This window comes from Ipomoea triloba, chromosome 9 (assembly GCF_003576645.1).
Source record: "Ipomoea triloba cultivar NCNSP0323 chromosome 9, ASM357664v1".
NCBI classification, from domain to species: Eukaryota; Viridiplantae; Streptophyta; class Magnoliopsida; order Solanales; family Convolvulaceae; genus Ipomoea; species Ipomoea triloba.
The window spans coordinates 3,603,765-3,625,643 of NC_044924.1; the positions used below are offsets into that span (position 1 = coordinate 3,603,765).

The following is a 21,879-nucleotide window of genomic DNA, read 5'->3' on the forward strand; positions in this document are numbered from 1 at the left end:
GCTAATAAAGAGAGAATAAATTAAAAATAATGAAAGAGAATTTGATCCAAAATTCCTTGTCATGTTTCTACTTTCATAATGCTTAAGAAAAATGATATCTAAATCAAATTTTTATATTAAACATTTTATTTTATCATATAATTAATTAAAAAAACGTTTTAGACATATATTTATAATTAATTATTAATAAATTTATAGACTTTATTGAAAATTAATTAAATGAAATCAAGTTATAAAATAAAAAATATAATACAAAAAAAATGTAGTAATTAAACATAAAAGTATTTTTTCTTTATATACTACACTAATATCCATGAAGAGTTTTACTATGCAGACTCCCAAAATTCTACTCCTTTGATGTGGTAAGCATGAATATAACATTTTCATCTTGTCGGTTTAGAAAAAGTTGTCTACATATACAAAAAATTGAAAGTATGGAATAAAAGTTTAAAGTAAATTTTGAAATAGATATTGGTCCTATTTGGTATCATAGTTAACTTATTAACTAATTTTAACTTATTTGACCACTATTAGCTGTTGGAATTGGTTAAACATTCGACATAAATGTTTTGTATGTAACCAATTAGCTCAGCTAACAGCTAATTTACCGGCTATCAACTAATTAAACTTACTAACTCAATCAGCTAGCAGCTATTTATTCACTTTGTATTTTCGGTGATATAATTCAAGATTTCAAGCAAGCTACAATTCACTCTAGTTATTAGAACCACTCTCACAAAGACATTACTAAGTACATATGGATTCGATTTCGATAGTCATAAAAGCATATATAGAAACATTTAAAATTAATACATGCCCTCTCTTGGTTTGTCTAATCATCTCCCCTTTTTCAATGTCAACCATATTCCGGTAGTTTCAATTGCAACAACTCCTCCCACCCCACCCCCACCCCCATGGCCCTACGGTCCATACATAACCATGATATTGTGTACATAAATACCAACCCTTATCAACAACTTAGTTTCATGTAACCATATACTCACAAAACACAAGAACATCTATCTAAGGTTTAGCTTCAAAGCTCGCTGCAAGTACCAAATTAATATAAAAATATCAGCCGTTATGGCGGATGATTTTATGACAGCCGCCGGAGTATGCGGAGGCGGGAGCTGGTGGAATCCGGCGAGAAGCATGTTCGGAGCGTCGCCTTGCTCGGCGGCGTCGATTAACGAGATGGGAAACTTTGCATGGGCTAATAATAACGACGATCATCATCATCATCATCATAATCAGTTGGTGAACATGAAGGGACGATCAAGCGAGGAATCTTCCGAGGGATCGTCGGTGGTGCTTCAAGAACTCCCCAAATCTCATCATCAAACTCATAACATGTCCATGGATAATTCAACTCTTCACATGCTGGGTATTGGCCTTTCTCCTTCATCCACCGCCACAACTGATTGGAACCAAGCTTTAGTAGTGTAAGCATACTAATCTTGATCTTCAATTCCTTATTCATATCGGTTTTTATTTTCTGGGTTTGTTTTGTTTAAACAAAGGGTTGCTTATTTAGGAATCAAAATCAATTCTTTAATTTTCTTGAAATTTAATTTGTGACCAGACAAACAAATGAAAGGGCGATGCTACAAGAAGACCGGAATTCGAGGCTGAATTACGGGCAAGAAATTGGGGTGGAGTGTTCAGATTCTTCGTTCAAACCCATCGTCCCAAAAGATTTTTCTAATTCAACCCCATCAGTTACTAACTTCTCTCCATCATATAATTATCCTTCAAATTTGCTGCAAACACTGCTTGACTCAGATCCTCAACCCCAACAACAACAACCTCTGCTTAGTAACCAGCAGATTAGTTATGCACCGGCGCCGGCCAATTTCCGGCCAAATTTGAATGACTTTTCACCTCCTTTGCTAAAACCCACTTTCCCTGCATCCTTCTGGAATCAATCTCCGGCGTCGTTAAATGACGGCCGCGCCGCCTTTCTACCTTCCACTCAGTCGCAGTTCCTCCCTTCAGTATTCAGTGACAAATCTAAACCCAGTAGAAAGGTATATATATATATATATATATATATATATATATATATATATATATATATATATATAAACAAATTCAATAATTCAATTTAATTAATTTCATGTTATATTATATGATCCAATTAAATTAAGGTTTGGGTTATCTGTTCCAGTCTAGTAACGTTGAAGGAGCGCGACAGTCTAGCGCCATGGCTAAGAAAGCGAGCAACGAGGAACCGGCATTTAAGCGACCGCGAATTGAAACGCCATCACCATTGCCAACTTTTAAGGTACGACACACAATATAGCTTTAAATTACAACTTTTGTGAGAAGAATAATGATTAGGCCGGTTAAAGAAATGGAGGAGAGAGGTTTGAGCTTTAATTTGTTATCTGGATGGGTTGCAGGTCCGCAAGGAGAAGCTGGGGGACCGAGTAACTGCGCTCCAGCAATTGGTTTCGCCTTTTGGAAAGGTAGTTTACATTTAATTTGGACTTTTTCTTCTAACTTTTTTCCAAACACTACTGTATATATCTATTTCTCCATTTATATTTTTTTGCTTATATCATTCATTAATTAATTGTTTTGAAAATTTCAGACTGATACTGCCTCAGTTCTCCATGAAGCTATTGAGTACATAAAGTTCCTCCATGATCAAGTCAATGTATGCTCCACCTTCCCTCTTCTTCTCCTCTCCCTTTTTCTGGCCATTTTTTAAATACCCAACCCACTTGCAAAAGTAAATGTCAAGATAAACCCAAGAATAAAAACTAATAACAAAAAGTAAAGAAGACAAGATTTACGTGGTTGATCAATGTAGGTAGTGAATGTGTTATTTTATTAATTGTGATAATAGTAAGGTTACAGGTATCATATTGCCTCTAAATGTAACCTAGATAGGTATTGGACTTCATTCCACTATGTGACCTTCACTAGGTTTCGTTCTGTCCAACACCAACTTCTAGTACATATGAGACATACACAACAGTACTGAAACGCTAAATTTATGCTTGTGTTGCATGATTTCAGGTGTTGAGTGCTCCATATTTGAAAAATGGTTGTTCAGTCTCTCAACATCATCAACAGGTACAAGACTATCTACTATGTATTTATTATTTCACCATATCCAGAAATTTTGCACTGCAATCACATTTACATTATATTGTGCATGATGACTTATATATATACTATGTATGTATCTTGATCAGGATCAAGAAGGGAGAAAAGCAGAGTTAAGAAGTCGAGGGCTATGCCTGGTGCCTATATCAAGCACTTTTCCCGTGGCAACCGAGACGAGTTCCGATTTCTGGACACCAACGTTCGGGGCATCCTTCAGGTAGTGACTGCAGATTAATGGTGGCCGGAATTAGTTGGCCATGTTGTGTTGGAGATGGAGAAACTTAAAGCAGTGAGCATCCGACAGGAGACAGCTAAGTCTGGGCCATGAATGAAGTGATGATTAGGGTTAAATCAGAGGATAATGTAGTAGATCGAGTTGTTATAAACAATAATAATAATCCGGTGAGAGACAGGAACAGGTGCTAAATTTAGCTGATAATACAAGGTTTTAATTAGGTTATTTAATTTTGAAAAGTGGTTCAGTACTGATTAACAAATGTTATGGTGGGATATGATATGTTGGTTGAGCTGAATTTAGCAGATTAAGTAAGGGGTTCTGTTCCTGTTTCTGTATTAATATTAATTGTTGTGTGGGTTTCATTAATTGTTGCAATTAAGGGCAGCTACCTTTTCTTTACTTATGCAAAAGGCAAAAAGACAAAGGAATTAATGTATGTTCGTTGATGTTGAGCTAATTTTTGTTGATTGTCTGTGGCCTTTTCATTTCTTTATTCATTTGGAATGTTATAGTGGAAGTCAGGAGGACACCCACTTTTATTATTATTATTATATATGTTTTAGGTTCGGAGATTAACTTATGCTGCTTTTATCTTATTGTGATCTTTTGTCGCCTAGTATTATAATACGAACTTAACTCAAAATGAACATTTTGATTTCGATTGCGAGTTTTTTCGTAAATCAAAGGTTTGGAGAGCAAATTAGAGAAATGTTATCATTACACATATTTAATTTAATTTGTCAATGTTTAAGAAAATTTACAAAAAAGAAATGCAAAAGGCAAGTATATAATATAATCCTACAAATTGCACTTTTATATATCATTTTGAAATTTTAGGGTATGTAGTCACACTTGACAACCCGAATCCAATTATAATAATTTAATCATTAGTCTTTGCAATCGTTGAAAGGCTTGGTCATATTAAATAGTTAATCAAGGTAAAAAGTTTACGGTCAAGAGATTATAAATTTAATCTAATCAAAAGTATTGTTATAATTTAAAATTTTATCCTCTCAAATAGTAAAACAAATATTAGATAGATTATTTTTTGAGTTTTATATATTACATTTATTATTGTTGTTGTTATACATATATATAAAATTAATAATTAATAATTAATCATTATTGATAAGACAGAAAAAATTTTTAGTGAGGGCACTCGGGTGGTAGGTTTAAAAGAGTGGATTGCATGGAATTTTAAATTTATTAAGTTTTAGTTGTATAGTACTTTAAAAAATGTTTTAATATTTTATATTTAGGGAGAATATTTTTAGTAATGGTAAATAGTTATCATCATAGTATTTCCTGATGAAAGTGATAATAATAAAATAAAAACAGAAGTAAAGGTAAAATTATCATATCATAGTTAACTAAGGATAAAATTTAAGATAATTAATCATGATTAGTAAGAATACTTTTTGAGCATTTGTAAGCATAATCAACAATTGCCTTCGAATTAGACTCAATTGCCAAATTGTAAAAGACACCGTCATATACTTGTGCAAATTAAAGTCTTAATGAGGTTAATTAGAAGTACAAATGTTAAACTACAAAACAAAACAAAAAATATACGTATAGTATTATGCTCCGGAACCTATCATATTAATTTTCACAACTTAGAAAACTAAATTAAACGTGAAGCATCTTAGAATCATTGTAATGGTAATAAAGCATAGCTTTACTCGATTTGGCAAATCATTATAAGCCCTATATTTTGTCTTGCACAAGAAGTTTAACACTTTTCCAGTTTTGGGCTATTAAAAGTCTTCTCACTTTATTCATCTTCAATCGAATCACAGCTTGCAGGCGGTAACTTACTGAAATTATATTTTTTAAAGTCTGAAAAAAAGAAGGAAACAAAAAAAGAAGTGTCAAAGAAGGCAATGAGAATAAGAAGTGGAAAGGTTGAGGGAAAAGGTGACGAGACGAGGAAGCGATGGGAATGATATTTCGTTTTCCAGTCCTTCTCTTGGAGGATCATATGGACCACAGTAATCTTGGAAATTCATATTCTGATCATTATGTCCATGGAATTCCATATGTTTTCTAAATCATTCATCTCATAACTCTGCAATTCGGACCACAACATCACTTCTCAAAACTTTCCCTTCGTCTCATCTGATCCTCGACACAGACTATTTTCATTATAGTGATTCATCGATTCGTTTTATCCATCATTCTATTGCATGCTTACGTACTACTATCGTACACCCATTTAATTATGTACCATCCACTGATTTAACTACCTTATAATATATATACTTACTTACGATTATCACTATCTTCATTACTATCATCACTTACTTTACTCAGCTTCTATTATATTATTTTTCTATCTTCATCCTATCTATGTACCTACTACTTCTTCCACAACTGCTTATTATATTATCATTTATCACTCGTTTATACTTTTATATGAAAAGCAATTAGATTTCAAATACTTTTATATTTTTAAATTTGAATACTTTTTTTTTTTTTAATGAAAAACGCAAATTTAGAGAATTTTGTTAAATTGAATTTGGAAAGTGAAACATAATTTTTATTTCCTAGGATTAGAAGGCTAGCTCAAGCAATTTGTGATAAGAATGTTAATAAGGCGGATTTAGATCAAGTTCTACATTTGTTGGGTGTCGGCCGGATTGGCCGAGTTCAGTCCTTTCTCGATTTAAGATGTGACATTGTGGCTTATCATAGAGAGGGATGTAATTAAATGGTTAATGTATACTTATTTATTACCATGATAACCAAATAGCAAAAAAAACTCTATGATTAAGCGCGTTTGACTTATAGTAGTCAAAGCTGAGTCTATTTCCATTGCGGGAGGGAAATTAGTGGGCATGGTTAAGCGTGCTTGACTTACATAAGGGTGAATATCCACACAATTTTTAATTTTTATATTTTTAGAATAATAAATTAATTATAATTACATAATATATATTAATTTTTAAAAAAATTATTTGTATATAATTTTAAAAAAATATATTTATAATATTCTAAAAATTTAAATAAGTCTATACATACTAATGAATTATGTTTACATAACAATCTAATATTTTTATTTTCAAATGCTCCTATTATATAACATGTTATTATCTTAATATAATACTAAATGTGCTATGACTATTGTATACATATTAAAGTGGTATACATGTGAAAAGGAGAGGAGGCCAAAGTTTAATTTGAATGCCCATTATACTAATGGCAGAGAAGCCTAATTGCCATGCCCAATTCACTATATCTCTTAGACCATCTTTCTCAGATACTAATTTCTATTTAAAATTCAATTACTTACGTTATATAAAAATTGTAATGCAAATGGTATATGACATTGTTTTTTTTTTTAAAGAAAAATATATGACATCTGATATCTTCACTACTATGAGACTAATTTGAATTCAAAACTTTCAACTTTATAGAATTGTAACCACAAGATTTCTAAGTTCCAGGTATTTATAGGTCTTCTTGATTTGAATCTAGCATGGTCAGCCTTCACTGGTTTACCGATAAAAGGTAAAGCTCATCGACCATGTAATAACGTTACTGTTGCATCGTTTGAAACGTGAGACATCTTCCCAGTTGATGAAGAATAATATGCCTCGGCTACATGTCTTTCAGAGTGAAAACCAGGTTGTTTAGGGTTGGGGAGAACTGGACTTTCACTCTCTAGCATGAACAAAGTGGTGGACATTGTTGGCCTGTCTTCTGGGCGTTCTTGGACACATAAAAGCCCCACATGGATACATTTCAAGACTTGTGCTGCTGGATCTGGGCTCTCCAAACATACATCCACAACTTCCATAGCCTTTCCTTCATTAAATAGTTTCCAGGCCTGAATTCATTTCAAGAAATGGCAACAGAGTAAGTTTTTTTTTTTGTTTGTGTACAAAGTGGATCTAATAAGAAATGGCAAATTGTTTTGGTTTTGATCTCACATGTCCTAAAAGACTGAGGTCATGGTCAGGGTGATGAAAGGTTCTGTTTTTCTGACCACTGATGATCTCTAAAACCAGTACACCGAAGCTAAAGACATCAGATTTGACAGAAAATAGTCCATTCATTGCATACTCGGGCGACATATAACCACTGCAAGTGATTAGACAAGAATATATGATAAGAAATTGTGTGCGTTATGTATTAGTACCGAGTGTCGGGGATTTCAAAGAGAAATTAAATGTGCTTACTATGTTCCCATGATTCTTTTTGTACTTTCTTGGTGTTGGTCACCACCACCAAATGTCCTTGCCAAACCAAAATCCGAGATCTTAGGATTCATCTCGTTGTCAAGGAGAATGTTGCTCACTTTTAAGTCCCTATGTATGATTCTCAATCTTGAATCTCGGTGGAGATATAAGAGCCCTCTGGCAATTCCTTCAATGATGCTGAAACGCTTTCTCCAATCAAGCATCCCGCGTTTCGTTTGATCTAGTTTAATCAGCCTATTTTTTGTTAAAATCTATAGTTACTGACAGAGAGCAGTATGAATGAACAAAAGAGACTTACCAAAAATGAACAAGTCTAAACTCTTGTTTGGCATGTACTCATAAACCAGCAGTTTCTCATCTCTGTGAATGCAACATCCCAGAAGCCTAACAAGATTTCGATGTTGCAGCTTTGCAATCAAGATAACTTCATTCTTGAACTCAACCAACCCTTGCCCAGAGTCTTTTGCTTGCCTCTTAACTGCAATTTCTTGTCCTGTTGGGAGAACACCCTGCACATATTGCAGAGTTTTACTAAGTATTAACAGCTTGGTTAGAATCCTAAGATTTACAATCTTGATACATGCCAATGTTAAGTACCTTATAAACAGGTCCATAACCGCCTTCGCCAATCTTATTTGCAAATGAGAAGTCACTTGTTGCAGTAGAAATTGTGTCGAAATCATATAATGGTAGTTCCAGATCTTCCTCTCCAATGTCTGGTTTGTTGTCCTGGTTTTGACCTTCAAATTCCTCAGCTCCTGAAGATGTAACTATGTAAGCATTAGGTAAAAGCCTATTTTTGTTTTATCCAAGGGAAGAATAAAGACAAACCATAACACTAAACAAATCTGCAGAGCAATCCAAGCCAAATTGGTTAGGCTATTTAGCTGTTGGTTTGCTAGCCACAAGGTTCCAAGTTCGGCTCCCTGTAAGAGCAGCCTATTGGGCTTCCTGGTTTTTGCTGCTAGGGTGGCAAGGCGAGATTTACCCCGTGCACACCCTCGAGCAGCCTATTGGGCTTCTTGATTTTGCAGTTAAGTCGCGAGGTGGGGTTTACTCCGTGCACACTTTCGAATAGTGTGTGCATTTCTCTCGTCATCCAAAAAAAGAACAACAGATGTAGTAATTACCTCTTCTTCTACTACTCCTTACATGGAAGCCATACCAACTGATCAGGGCTAGAAGAAACAGCCCTGAAATTACTGATACTGATGCAATCACAGCTGTTTTGTGTCCCTTTTTGCTGGAGCCTGGAAGCATTCACCATCCAAGAATGGGAGAAAAATGCAGATAAGTTAAAGTTTTCAGTCAATGATCCTCCCAGTCCAACAACACATCCAACATAAGTTAAAGAGCTTCCATATATCAAGAATTTGCCTTTATTCTTATGCTAATTCTTCCTAGGAGACAAAACACACATGAAAGATCATTAAAACTCACCAACAAGATCGGAAGCCAGTCTCCGAACATACAGTTCCTGTCCATCGTCATAGTACGTTCTCATGTCCAGCAAGTCTCCATACCACACCACACATCCATTAGCTGCTGTCGAGGCATAGGCTATACAAGAACAATTCCTCAAACAATAAGTTCTGCAATCTGCTACACTCATTGTTTTCTCCCCCAAAACTTGTGACCCTTCAGGCAGCTTCATCCCGGATACTGTCATAAATCCATGCGGTTCACTGCAATTCAATGGCACCTTTCTTCTACACCCTTCACTCCACTGAAACCTTTCCCATTCCTGGGGATTTCTTGGCTCAAATCCATCCAGACATTGACACAAAGGCTGGTCATTTATGTTGCAAAGACTGTTGCTGCCACAGTATTTGTAGGTGTCACAAGTGTCTGATTGTATAGTAGCAATATCAGTCCATCGGGTTTGGTCCTGGCTCCATAAATACAGCTTGATCATCCCGGTTTGGTTCACCACGAATCTTGAAATCACAGATGTCTCGCCATTTTTATACGTGTAGTACAGGTTTTCATCATCATAAACCATAATTGGCACAACCACCTGGGAGTTGGGTGTACTGATGGCATAACGACCGAAATGAAGGCCATCCCACGGCCCACTTCTGTACTGAATGTTGGATCCTTGACGAAGAATCAAAGTTGGAAGCCCACGAATGTCGAGCCTATAAGTGTAACTGGAATCCCCAGTTGAGGGATCCTGCAGGCTTTTCCAGGATGTAATGAACCATTCTTTCCTTGTTCTGAGGTTCCACCCAAGCTTCATGCCTGGAACCAACGTATCGCGAGGATAATCAAAGCTTTGCCAGAGATAATTGTCACCATTATCCCCTTCTCTCACAACCAAGTTACCATTCTCCAGCAGCTGCAAGACTGGATTGCTTGCAGCTGCAGAAGACGAATTCGAGCTCCAAATGATTTCTGTTTGATTGACCAAACCGATAGTTATTTCCCCCCTGGCCGTGACCCTGAGCACCCCAGATGAATTCGATATCGGGTTGTTGTTGTTAGCTACCCAGATCACAGTTTGTTGTGCCACATTCTTGAACCAAATCCCCACATAGCGATTCTCCGAGCCCAGTGGACTAAAGAAGCCTAGCACAAAAGATTGGCCAGGCGAAACAAGCGTTTCATTGTCCAAGAGGCTTTGATTTGGAGCTAAAGTATCCACAGAAACAGACTGATAGAACAGAGAAACCAGGAGGAAGAAGAAGAAGAAGAAAATGGTGGTCATTAAGGTTTCCATGGCTAATGATCTCAACTCAGAATACAGTCATCCATGAGGAATTAATTAAAGTTCAGCTTTCAAGTTTCAAGAATGAGTTGCCGTAGAAAATGGGCTTTGACACTAAGGATATAATAAAGGCAAATATGTAACTGAATGGGAGAAAATTAGAAACAAAGCCTCCTATGCAGACTTTTACAAGTCAAAGTCTTGGGTGCAATCTCCATTATAGACCGCCATTTAAGTCCTCTTTTTGTTCTTTCTAGTGAAGTCTAAACATTAATGATTCTGATCCGCACTTCATGGCTTTACATTATTGTCACAGAAGAAACACCAGCTCAGTTGAATTCTGGGTGATAGATTGGGTGATAGATTGTGGGTAAAAACAAGAAACACGTGTTCTTGAAATTCCAAAATTGAAATACATCTAATTTCATTTAAATCACAGATGAGAGATGATACAATTTACAACAAATGTCAAGGACATGAAAAAGAAAGGAAACCAAAAAAAAAAAAAAAAAGAGTAAATAGTCTTCTGTAAGCTGTAGCCATTTAGCTGACACAAAAGTCAAGCTGTAAGATGTAGATATGAAAGAAAATTTGTTGGCTTCTTGAGCTATACAATTATGCAAGTGAGGTCTCACCTTCAACTAGCGCCCGTCAAGCATGGTGACTGTAACTTGATTTACAGTGCAAGATTCGTCGCAATTACTGGTGGATGAATCCATATCTGCAGGCCTACTTCCCAGACAGAACCCCGGGTGTTTAGGCTGGGGAAGCGTCGCGCTTTCGCTGCCCAACATTAAGACCACAGTTGCCATGTTTGGTCGGTCTTCTGCCTGTTCTTGGACACACAGCAAACCAACTTGAATGCATCTCATTACTTCACATAGGGAGTATGATTCTCCTATGGCTGAATCCAATAGCTCTGAGCCTCTTCTTTCTCTCCATAGCCTCCAAGCCTGCAGAACCCAAAGTTACATTCTTTGTTATAATTTGCTAAAGGGAAGAGATTGTTAGTGATGTACTTACATGTCCAAGAAGGTTCTGCTGGTTGTTTTGGTTATAGAATCCTCGGTTCTTCTTCCCGGTCACAATTTCCAACACTAGAACTCCGAAGCTGAAAACATCAGATTTCACCGAGAAGAGCCCATCCATTGCATATTCGGGGGACATATATCCACTGCATTTGAGGGAATAACATTTGAGTAAATAAAAATGATAACAAAAGTTGGTTACTGAAGACTGAAGAGATCACATAGGGTTTGGTTCTTAGTTCTTACTATGTTCCCACGACTCTCTTTGTATTGTTTGCTTCCGTCTCGTCCCCTCCAAAAATCCTTGCCATGCCAAAATCCGATATCTTGGGGTTCATTTCTTTATCGAGGAGAATGTTGCTGGCTTTGAGATCTCTATGGATTATTCTAAACCTCGAATCTTGGTGAAGATACAGAAGCCCCCGAGCTATCCCACAAATGATGTTGAAGCGTGTTTGCCAGTTGAGTAGTGAGCTTCTCTGCTTGTCTGCATACACATATATTTGATCAGGACAGCTAGTAAGGAGCCTATAAGTTTGACTCCAAAACACATATAAACTGGAAATTCATTCACATACAGTGCAATAATCGAAAGAACTTACTGAATAAAGTTGAATCCAGGCTCTTATTTTCCATGTATTCATATATCAGGATTTTCTCTTCCATATCAACACAGCACCCGAGAAGCCGAACAAGGTTTCTGTGTTGAAGCCTCGCAATCAATCTGAGTTCATTCTTAAATTCTTCCACTCCTTGCCCAGAATTCTTTGATAGTCTCTTCACCGCAATTTCTTCACCTTCAACCATTCCCTGCAGAAATTGCAGACTAACTTTTTAGTTCTTTCTGTCACTGAATGTGCTCTTCTCTATAGTGTCAAAAATACAGAAATTATTCGAATGTACCTTGTACACACAACCAAAACCGCCTTGGCCAAGCTTATTTACATCAGCAAAGTTGTCAGTAGCCACGACAATGGTGCTAAAATCAAACAATGGCAACTCAAACTCATCTGTCATGGTTTCGCCAGAATATTCTCGTTTACTCGGGATCACAGCCGCATTCATTAGAAGATCTTGACTTCTATCGCGAAAGCCTGTCGGTTAAAGACAGATATGATGAAATAGAAACCAATAAGATGCACAATGACATGAAATGCAGAGGACATAATAATCTTCACGATTTAATTACCTCTAAGCTCTGTATTTTTCCCTAAAGCTCTTTTGGATTGCCTTCTTTTCAATATGAATAATGCACTTAATGCAAATAGAAGAATACCAACACCAACTGCAATGCCACAAGCTATGAGTATTCGCTTAGTCCTCCCAGAAGCATCCCCAGAATCTCCACCTTGTGCTGAAATCATAACATGATGACTGAGTTGTTGTTACTTCATTCTACCTAGTAATTTAGTACTTTGAATTCTAGAACTGGAAATGTGAAAAAGGAAACATAGAATATATCGGTTTTTTTAGTACTACCGACTCTGTTACAATATAGTATCTGTTCATAGCTACTTTCTCAATTTACTGAAGCATTTGGGAGAGCCACAAGGTCATTGACTAGAGTATATCTGTTTATTTATTTAAAAAGTAGTTTTTTTTTTCTTTATTTGTTTTCAGAAAGCAAAAGCTTCATAATTGAACTGGGATGGTGCTGCCTTTACATTTTGTAAACAGTTATGAAAAAACATATATATTCTTTTTCCTATCTTCCAATATTCTTTTCATGTTTGGAAAAAGTAGATATGTCCAACTAACAGCCATTAAGATATGACCAAACAATAAAAAATAAAATGCTACTTGTACCAAAGTTTCACAATAAATTTTGTATCACACGTTATGCTTAAATCTAGCTAACCAAGGGTCAATAATTTATGGTGGGTAATGAATATGAACAGGTACTATACTTACACAAGTCACATCACTTACAATATATTCATTACCAATAAATTAACATTTTTGAAATAAGAACACTATAAAAAAAAACAAAACAAAAACCGCTACCCATATTAATCACAGTAATTCAATGACTCAGTAGACATGACCAATTTAAAAAGTCATAATCCAATCAACTAATTTTTTAAGTAAACTAAAGATTTTAAATTTATAGCCTTATGTAACGAACTCAACTGAGAATGTGACAAGATAATATTTTCACCCAATCACTCATTCCGATTTACAATTACTCCTTTTTTACTTAGGATCAAAGTAATTTACAAGTTAATGCATCAAACAAACATGATTTTATGGTGTTGGGACCACCTAAAGGCTAAAACGCCCACCTAAAACCATCATAAGTCAAAATCGTCGGCCACGGCGTTACACGTCGTGAAAAGGAGCCAGAAATTGATACGACTTTTAGTGGGACCCATTGTGATATTAATTAGCACCTACCAACAAGGATTGTTTGGATACCCACCTCAAGTTAAACATGCCACGCACCCATCATCACCCCAAACATAAGGATAAAATTTTGAATTTCACCGAATGAAAAACAAAAAATTACATTAAAAATTACACTATTGATCGTGATTTAATATAAACAATATTATATAATAACCTTTTATTTATTAGTTATAAATGAATTAGTTTTTTTAGAAATAAAATAAATTAATTAATTCTATTAAAATTAACAAATTTTAATGCGAACTTCCACCCTACTTTCTAACATAACAGATAACATTCGGTTGTTAAAATGACCTGCTCTTTTAATTTTTCGTATTTCGTTCCGATATTTAGGGGTGCATTGACGGGAGCAAAATCCTACCTTGCATCCCTAACATTTTCTTACCCCATAAATAATGTGATAAAAGTCACATTAGAAGACACAAATAAAAAAAATGTTTTCTTAATAAGAAAATTATGTACCTTGAATCTATCGACTCCCGCATTTTTAGTATTAATTTGGTCTAATATTCCTTTCATTTCACATCACATCACATTTAGGAATTAGGAGGGTGGCATAAGAAAGGCAGAGAAAATGTGCAATCAAAAACTAATAATTAAAAAAGACAAACAAATAGGACGGGCATTTCTTATGAGTTGTTTTTAAGTCATTATCAGACGTTTGGTATTCAAACCTCTCTCAACTATTTTGCAAATTCTTCGCTTGCAAATTGTTATAAATTATTTACGAATAGTACAGTGCATATGATTGTGAGAATCATCAGAAATGTTCAAAGTACAATGCCAACAACCCCTTTTTAATATTTCAGAACTTTGAATTGTTCTAATGGGAATTGCATGTTTTGCTATATTTGTTAATCTATAATTGATTCCGTTATGAATTAGTAGGATGGATTTATATAAAATAATGTAATGTTGGACTGATGATAAGTTAGTGGAAACCGGAAAGAATCAAAGGATAGATAAAATTGTAGAACATTACGAGGCACAACAACCAAGTTGTTCAGACGATTGACTTAATAACCACAAAATTATAAGATGTGCAAGAGCATACCTACTGACAACCTAAATTGGTTTACCTTATACTTATAAATAACCCAAACTGATTTATGTTCTTGACATTTTCTTATCACTATGCAAAAAGTTATAGACTGTAATCATATTTTTTAGAAGCAGGTGCCGAACTTGACCTTTCACAGATCTCCGTTCAATGATCCTCTAACTACTAATAAATGGATTTGATCTTTACGGACCTCTATCGGACACATTTAAACTATGTACACTCTCAAATAGTGATTGCGATTTGCGTTAAAAAGGTAAATGGAAGCGTACCTACATCGGAGGCAGCTACGCGGATGTAGACAGCTTGGCCACCTTCGACCGCCGCGTACTGCCGCATATCAAGAAGCTCCGTCGTCCAAATGACGCAGCCGGAGCCGCCATTGGAGATGTTGGAGTTTGTATAAGCGGTGCAGGAGCAATTGTTCTTGCACATCCTCATACACTCGTCAAGATTCATCGTCGTGTCCACGAAAGAGCTGGAAGTGTCGGGCAACTTCATGAAATTCATCGTTAAAAACCCGTCTTTCCGGCACTCCAATTCGTGGTACCTAACACATCCATCCGACCCGTCGCGTAAATCCCAGGCCTGTGGGCTTTTGGGTCTGAACCCGACCAAACACTGACACACCGGCGACATGTTGGTGTCGCAGAAGCCGAAAGTTCCGCATTCCTTGTAGCTGTCGCACTGATCTTTCGGAGCGTACCAGAATTTACTCCAAATTTTACTTGTCGGAATCCACGCGTACCTTTCGAGGTTCCCGTTACGGGTCACGAGTAATCGAGAGTATAACGTTTTGTTGTGAAGCTCAAACGAGTAGTACCTCTCGTTCTTCGTCATCACGAACGAGAATGTGATAGTGGCCGTGGGTTTCATTTCCGGGACGCCGCTAAATCTCACGCCGTTCCACGGCCCGCTCCGGTAAACGATTTTGTCTCTGCTTCTCAAGAAAATCTCCGGAAGGCCATTGATGTCTAGTTTGAAGCTGATGGGCCCCTCGCCTGGATCATTTAAGCTTTTCCACGCCGAGATGTAGCGGTTCAACCCGGTTTTCGAATCCCACCCGAGTTTCATACCCGGCAGCAATGTGTCCGTCGGGTAGTCAAAGCTCTGCCACAGATAATTCTCCGGATTCTCATCGTCTTCTCGCCGGAGAACGAAGTTCCCGGAATCCAGGAGTTGCGCGACGGTGTTCCTCGCCGCCGATTGATTCGTCGGCGACCATATAAAATTCCCGCCCCCGTCGACCAGATGGACGTTGCCATCTTCCCCGATTTTCAAGATTCCGGCGGAACCGCCGAGAGGCGCGTCTCTGTTACCCACCCAAACTACCGTCTTGGGTTCAATTTCCTTGTACCATATCCCCACGTAACTTTGATCGGAGCCGTTAGGAGTGAAGAACCCCAATTCGAAGAGCCCATCGGAGGACACCAAGGTTCGGTTGCCGGCGAGTGGCTGCGTCGGGGTGATGGAGTCAACGGCGAGAGCCACGGCGAGATTTCCGATAAAAATTTGGGAAATCAGAAAAAACCAGAGTGGGTAACGGTGATCCTCGGCGGCGTTTCTCATTCTCGAGAGTTAATGAGTAATGACCAAATTCCTTTTTTGTATACGGAAAGGGCCGAAAGTTAGGCCCTTTGGAATTGTTTGGTATGACGATAGAAAGAAGGGAGAAAAAGCATGGCTAATTTAGGAACCCGCCGACCCCGTTCAAAATCTCCGAGCTGTAACCCCGTTTCGTATATGGTCTTCAAAAGTCTTGCCTTGAAAATGAAAGATAACGTAAATAAATATCACTCCAAATTTAAAGACCAAACAGTAAAAATTTGGACTAACTTAACACACTAATTTTCATCTTTTCCATAATATGAGTAAAGTGAAAGCACAAGTCTAACCCACTAATTCAGTATGATGTATTAAGAAAAGAGACCAAGATTCAAAATTAGCAGGAGTTATTGTGATTTATATGGCAATTCCATAATTTATATAATGGACTAGAGTCTAGAGTGCATTGTGAACCCTAGTCCATGATATAAAGATTAGATTTACATTATTCTAAATACTCTTCCCCCAAAATGTTGAATCCTCAACTCTAAGGGCCCCTCACGCCCCCGGTCCGACAATCATCCTAATTATCATATTAGGTTGAGATGTAGGGACTTAGGATTGGAGATTTTAATAGGAGCAAAATATGAGTAAAGTCTTATGTGTATAGTCTACAGTATGAAATTAAAAGTTATTATACGTTGTATACTGTTTTGGTCAAAAACATTAATACTGAACATAATCACAAATAATACTTTATTAAATACCGTATCAAATTAGAATTAGAATTTTGATATTTTGATATCAAGTTGTAAAAAAAAAAAAAAAAAAAAAAGTAGTAAACCAAGAGGGGACACTGCAAACATATAAAAACGCCAACTCCAAACTTAATTTAATACGGAGTAAATAATAAATAAATAAAAACGGAAAAGAAAGTTTTATAATCTTCTGCCTGGATATAACTCAATTCATTATCATTTGAATATTATTATTATAGTATAATAAATTAAGTTTTTTGAATAATTGACGTAGTAATTATAATAATTATGATTCGCTTGATCAATCAATTGAAACAATATTTTTTCAAAAAAAAAATTGAAACAATATAGTTGCTTCGATTTTACCGCTACGGAACAGAGCGTGGAGAACATTTCCATTAACGTAGAAAGTCAACTTGGATAGAATTGCTCCACACGTAGGCTTTTAGTTCATTCGGTCTGGGGCTGGAGATGTCACTGGACAACATGGCCAGTCACCGCAAATCCTTCTCTATTATTTATTTATGTGTTTTTATTATTATTAGCTGTCTACGTGTATCATAATTAATGAAAAAAAGAAAAAAAGAAAAAAAAAAGATAAGTAGGAGAAGTTGGTTCACTATGGGAATTCCACATACACATGTAATTTATCTATCATATCATAAACATATTGCTTTATCCATTTTATCTTTTTTCTTTTTATGAAGAAAATATGAGTTCATGCCATTATTCACTACTCCAACTAAATTAATTTTACGATTAACTTAGTTAGGACATGATTAGTAAAGGAAGGTTTATAATAATACATGGAAAAGGAAAAAGAATTTTTAAAACTGATAAAATATAGAATCCTAATAATAACATATGCGTTTCCCATCACAAATAAGATTGTTATTGGAATAACGTGTACTTGTAATTTTATCTTTTGATTATTATATTTTCCCTTAATTTGAGAATAATATTTAATTTATTTGATTTTTAATTGTTAAATATATCACTTTTAATTATAAATTATATCTTTACGATTTTACATAAACAGTAATTTATTTTACATAGCCATTCATATCTCAATAACTATGAAACTAATATGGATACAATCTTGGTTACACGTATAGTTTGACTCTTACTCAAAAGAAAATATAGCTTAAAACTCTTTAATATTGTTTATTCTTACAAGAGTTAATTAATTTTCAAACACTATAATTGTATTAACAATCCATTTATCAATTACTTCAAATTGCTAACCTTACTTCCCTATCGTGGTTTGAAAATACCAATATTTTGTATACACTTACCTCATTAACCAGAGCTTTACAAGAGAATTATTGGATTAGTTGGTTGCGTGAGATTATCTTCCTTCAATATTAGAAATTGTAACACCATTCAAAGAACCGCTAGACTTATTGTCCGGAGAGCTTTGCCTTCCAATAAATGCAGGTTGTTTAGGATAGGGAAGTTCTGCAATGTCACTGCTAAGCATTAACAGAATAGTTGAAACATTTGGTCTGTCATTTGCACATTCTTGAACACACAATAGACCGACATGAACACATCGTTTGATACTCATTTTGAAACGCATCTCATACACTTCAGGGTCTGCCACTTCTTCTATCTTCTCTAAATTCCACAGTCTCCATGCCTGAAAATCAAGAAATTGTGGCGTTGAATTTGGGAAGTTTTGAGAATTTTCTTTGAGGATTAGAGTAGAACAGAATTGAAAGAACGTACATGTGCTACAAGGCTTATTGCAAAGTCATCATGGTAAAATGCAGAGTTCTTCCTCCCACTAACAATTTCCAGCAACAAAACTCCAAAACTATACACATCAGACTTTTCTGAAAATCTTCTGTTCATTGCGTATTCTGGTGCCATGTATCCGCTGCATTAAATGATTTAGGCAAATAAAATGAGGCCTCTTTCTCTATGATTCTGCAAAGGGAAGCACAAAATTCAGAATAGCAAATATATGCTTACTATGTGCCAACAACCCTTTGAGTGCTCGCTTGATTCTGATTGCCTCCAAATATCTTGGCCAAGCCAAAATCAGATATTTTGGGATTTAATTGTTCATCCAATAAGATGTTAGATGTTTTGAGATCTCGATGAATAATTCTTAATCTTGAATCTCTATGAAGATAAAGGAGGCCTCGACCAATTCCTTCAATAATCATGAATCGCTCCCTCCAATCAAGAAACACTTCTTTGTTGGGATCTGATAGTCACAATCACTAGAATTAACACTAGGAAGGAAAAAAGTATATTATATAACTATATATTAGTTTGTTAACCAACCAAAGAGAAGAGCATCCAAACTTCCATTTGGCATGAACTCATAAACCAACATTTTCTCCCCTCTTTCTATACAACACCCAAGCAGCCTAACAAGATTTCGGTGTTGGAGTTTGGAAATCACAACAACCTCATTCATAAATTCTTTTTGGCCTTGAGAAGATGATTCTGAAAGCCTTTTCACAGCAATATCTTGTCCATCATCCAATTTTCCCTACATATAATATATAAAACATGTCACACCTAATTTTACTTTGTGCAGACAACCATCTATTGTAGACTTGTAGTCACAACTGAAAAGTTATGTATATACCTTGTAGACGGGACCAAAACCACCCTGCCCAAGCTTATTGTTGGAATGGAAATTTTGAGTTGCTTTTGCTATGGTCTCAAAGTTAAATACTGGTAGCTCATCAAACTCTACTTGGCTGGCGCCTTCTCTATGCATGTTTTTTGAAGATATTCTGCCCCAATGTATAATGTGATTCCACTTCTTTCCTGATTCAAAAGTGCATTCTTTGTAGTATGTAATCTGTAACAAAACTCACAAGTGAAATTTTGTAGAATCAGCAACGAACTTACCTCTGTGCTTTACCAAACCAGAGTACATGCAAGAAGCAATTACTAGTGAGCCTATACTCAATAATGTAATTACAATAATGATGACTTTGTGGTCTTTCCTTCCTTTCTTTTGATCTACAAATCAAAGATAGTTACCCATCAGAATATTGGAATACAATAAGATCAGATGAACACAGAAACAGACACATATTTGTGTAGAGAATTGAAGCAAGACATTTATACAGACCAAGTTCTGAATATGGTAGACGAATGTATAAATCTGCTCCTCCCATGGAGAATTGCTGGATATCAATTAAATCTTCAGACCAGTGCATACAACCAATGCCCGTGTAGTATGAATAAGCTATACAAGAACAATTTGTCAAACAGTCTGTTTCACAAGTGTCATATACAGAAGACACCCAAAGAGCAAAATCTGGCACTTTCACCATCTGCAACTTCAAGAATCCATCTTTCTTGGTCTTTGCCTCGTCCGAGTTGTTTCTGTGACACTGAAGTGCAGCATTTCTGATGCACCCACTGCTCCAATTACCATTTCCCCATTCCATTTCATTCCTGGGTTTATAGCCCTGCAAACAACTACAACTATTTGAAGCCGAGGGATCACAAACTCCAAAAGGTCCACACTTGCCATACATATCACATTGACCACTTCCACAGCTTTCCCATGACACCACCCATTGGTTCTTCTCTTCATCCCAATACCTCTCCAAGAAACAACCGGTAGAGTTGAGGACATTGTGCAGTTTATTGAACTGCTTCATGTTGGTATAGGTTATATAGGCCATGCCCCCCGCGTTGTCGTTAATGATTTGAATTCCGGAGTTATAGAAAGAATTCATGTGAGGCAGTCCAATGAATATCTGCTTATTCCATGGACCACTTCTCCAGTAAAGCTTACTGTCATTTTGTATGACAACCACCTCTGGAATGCTTTGAGGTTGAAGACGATAAGAAAAACTCCCCGGGGATGGATCCCAAGGACTTTTCCAGGATCTCAACTCATTCATCATATCAAGACTCATCACTCCACTGCCAATTTTCATTTTCTCAAGAAAAGTATCTGAAGTTTCACCAAAGCTTTCCCATAAATATCTTCCACTTGAGCTATCTTTCAACACCAAGTTTCCAGTATCCAGGAGCTGAGCAGAAGTATTTGCAGGAGAAGAAGTAGAAATATTAGATTTCCATACTAGTCTCTTCTCTCCATCCAACACCACAAGATTCCCATCTTCTGAGATTCCCATGCTTCCCCTGGAATCATCCATACCTTTGTCTCTGTTGGCTACCCATACAACGGCCATTGAAGGGACGTTGAACATGATGCCAACGTAATACTCTGTAGAATTTTCCGGGCTAAAAAATTGCATCTTGAAAATTTGGGAATTGGAGAGTATAGTTTCTGATGCTTCCATAACATGATCGGCAGTGATTGTATCTCTAGAAATGCCAAATTTTGAACAGAAAACGTAAATAATCAGAAAAAATTGTTGGCAGAGGGTGAGAAACCTAACCATCCTGCGGAATTCCATACTGTATCAACTTTCTTCGCCTATTGACTTAACTCAATGCAAATCCGATAATGAATGTAGACGGTGGACTTGATACTGTCCATAAACTCGAGATTTTATTTTCTAGTCATTGACTGATTCGTCATCCAATAAATTTATGAAATACTATTGATTATTAACCCAAAAGAGGTAGGCTAGTAAGTGAAGCAAAATTGTTGTATCAAAATGTAATAATTTGTCTCTCCTGTGTGTGATTTAGAAACTATAATTCAGATTGGGATTAACGGTGAGTAATATATTTGGATGCCTCATTATCTATATGTTATCAAAGAGTTGTCCACATATTTCCTAAAATTGTATTATAAATTATATTTTGAAAATACATAGGCCTATTTTGACACTTTGCGTAGAAAGTCAACTATGGTGCCTATAGAAGACG

The 21,879-nt window shown here is 36.1% G+C and overlaps 3 protein-coding genes across 3 annotated transcripts; 1 reads left to right on the forward strand and 2 right to left on the reverse strand.

Moving 5' to 3' along the window:
- The first annotated feature begins 995 nt into the window (after positions 1–995).
- Positions 996–3,809, forward strand: LOC116028296 (transcription factor bHLH112-like). The gene is made up of 7 exons (XM_031269952.1): positions 996–1,442; positions 1,583–2,027; positions 2,168–2,284; positions 2,403–2,468; positions 2,594–2,659; positions 3,025–3,081; positions 3,204–3,809. The coding sequence occupies exons 1-7, from the start codon at positions 1,084–1,086 to the stop codon at positions 3,333–3,335; spliced, it is 1,242 nt and encodes a 413-aa protein (XP_031125812.1). The 5' UTR covers positions 996–1,083; the 3' UTR covers positions 3,336–3,809.
- A 2,931-nt stretch (positions 3,810–6,740) lies between these two features.
- LOC116029123 lies at positions 6,741–16,496 on the reverse strand. Its single transcript, XM_031271022.1, has 15 exons — positions 15,028–16,496; positions 12,479–12,643; positions 12,193–12,383; positions 11,892–12,099; positions 11,536–11,776; positions 11,285–11,435; positions 10,904–11,214; positions 10,816–10,825; positions 8,995–10,288; positions 8,685–8,804; positions 8,152–8,312; positions 7,853–8,063; positions 7,534–7,774; positions 7,285–7,435; positions 6,741–7,181 (listed from the first exon to the last, which is right to left on the reverse strand). The coding sequence occupies exons 1-15, from the start codon at positions 16,322–16,324 to the stop codon at positions 6,870–6,872; spliced, it is 5,064 nt and encodes a 1,687-aa protein (XP_031126882.1). The 5' UTR covers positions 16,325–16,496; the 3' UTR covers positions 6,741–6,869.
- Positions 16,497–18,245: 1,749 nt separating this feature from the next.
- On the reverse strand, positions 18,246–21,573 carry LOC116028711 (G-type lectin S-receptor-like serine/threonine-protein kinase At1g11300). Its single transcript, XM_031270508.1, has 7 exons — positions 20,156–21,573; positions 19,930–20,043; positions 19,661–19,845; positions 19,351–19,561; positions 19,033–19,270; positions 18,787–18,937; positions 18,246–18,697 (listed from the first exon to the last, which is right to left on the reverse strand). The coding sequence occupies exons 1-7, from the start codon at positions 21,459–21,461 to the stop codon at positions 18,407–18,409; spliced, it is 2,496 nt and encodes an 831-aa protein (XP_031126368.1). The 5' UTR covers positions 21,462–21,573; the 3' UTR covers positions 18,246–18,406.
- Positions 21,574–21,879: the final 306 nt, after the last annotated feature.

Coding starts and splice junctions, on each gene's coding strand:
- LOC116028296 (XM_031269952.1), top strand. CDS start 1,084: ATGGCGGATGATTTTATGACAGCCGCCGGAGTATGCGGAGGCGGGAGC. Junction 2,028..2,167: donor AATCTAAACCCAGTAGAAAG/GTATATATATAT, acceptor TATCTGTTCCAG/TCTAGTAACGTTGAAGGAGC. Junction 3,082..3,203: donor TCTCTCAACATCATCAACAG/GTACAAGACTAT, acceptor TATCTTGATCAG/GATCAAGAAGGGAGAAAAGC.
- LOC116029123 (XM_031271022.1), bottom strand. CDS start 16,324: ATGAGAAACGCCGCCGAGGATCACCGTTACCCACTCTGGTTTTTTCTG. Junction 11,436..11,535: donor AAGAGAGTCGTGGGAACATA/GTAAGAACTAAG, acceptor CCTCAAATGCAG/TGGATATATGTCCCCCGAAT. Junction 11,215..11,284: donor AGCAGAACCTTCTTGGACAT/GTAAGTACATCA, acceptor TGGGTTCTGCAG/GCTTGGAGGCTATGGAGAGA.
- LOC116028711 (XM_031270508.1), bottom strand. CDS start 21,461: ATGGAATTCCGCAGGATGGTTAGGTTTCTCACCCTCTGCCAACAATTT. Junction 19,271..19,350: donor TTTGGATGCTCTTCTCTTTG/GTTGGTTAACAA, acceptor TGTGACTATCAG/ATCCCAACAAAGAAGTGTTT. Junction 18,698..18,786: donor CAATAAGCCTTGTAGCACAT/GTACGTTCTTTC, acceptor CTTGATTTTCAG/GCATGGAGACTGTGGAATTT.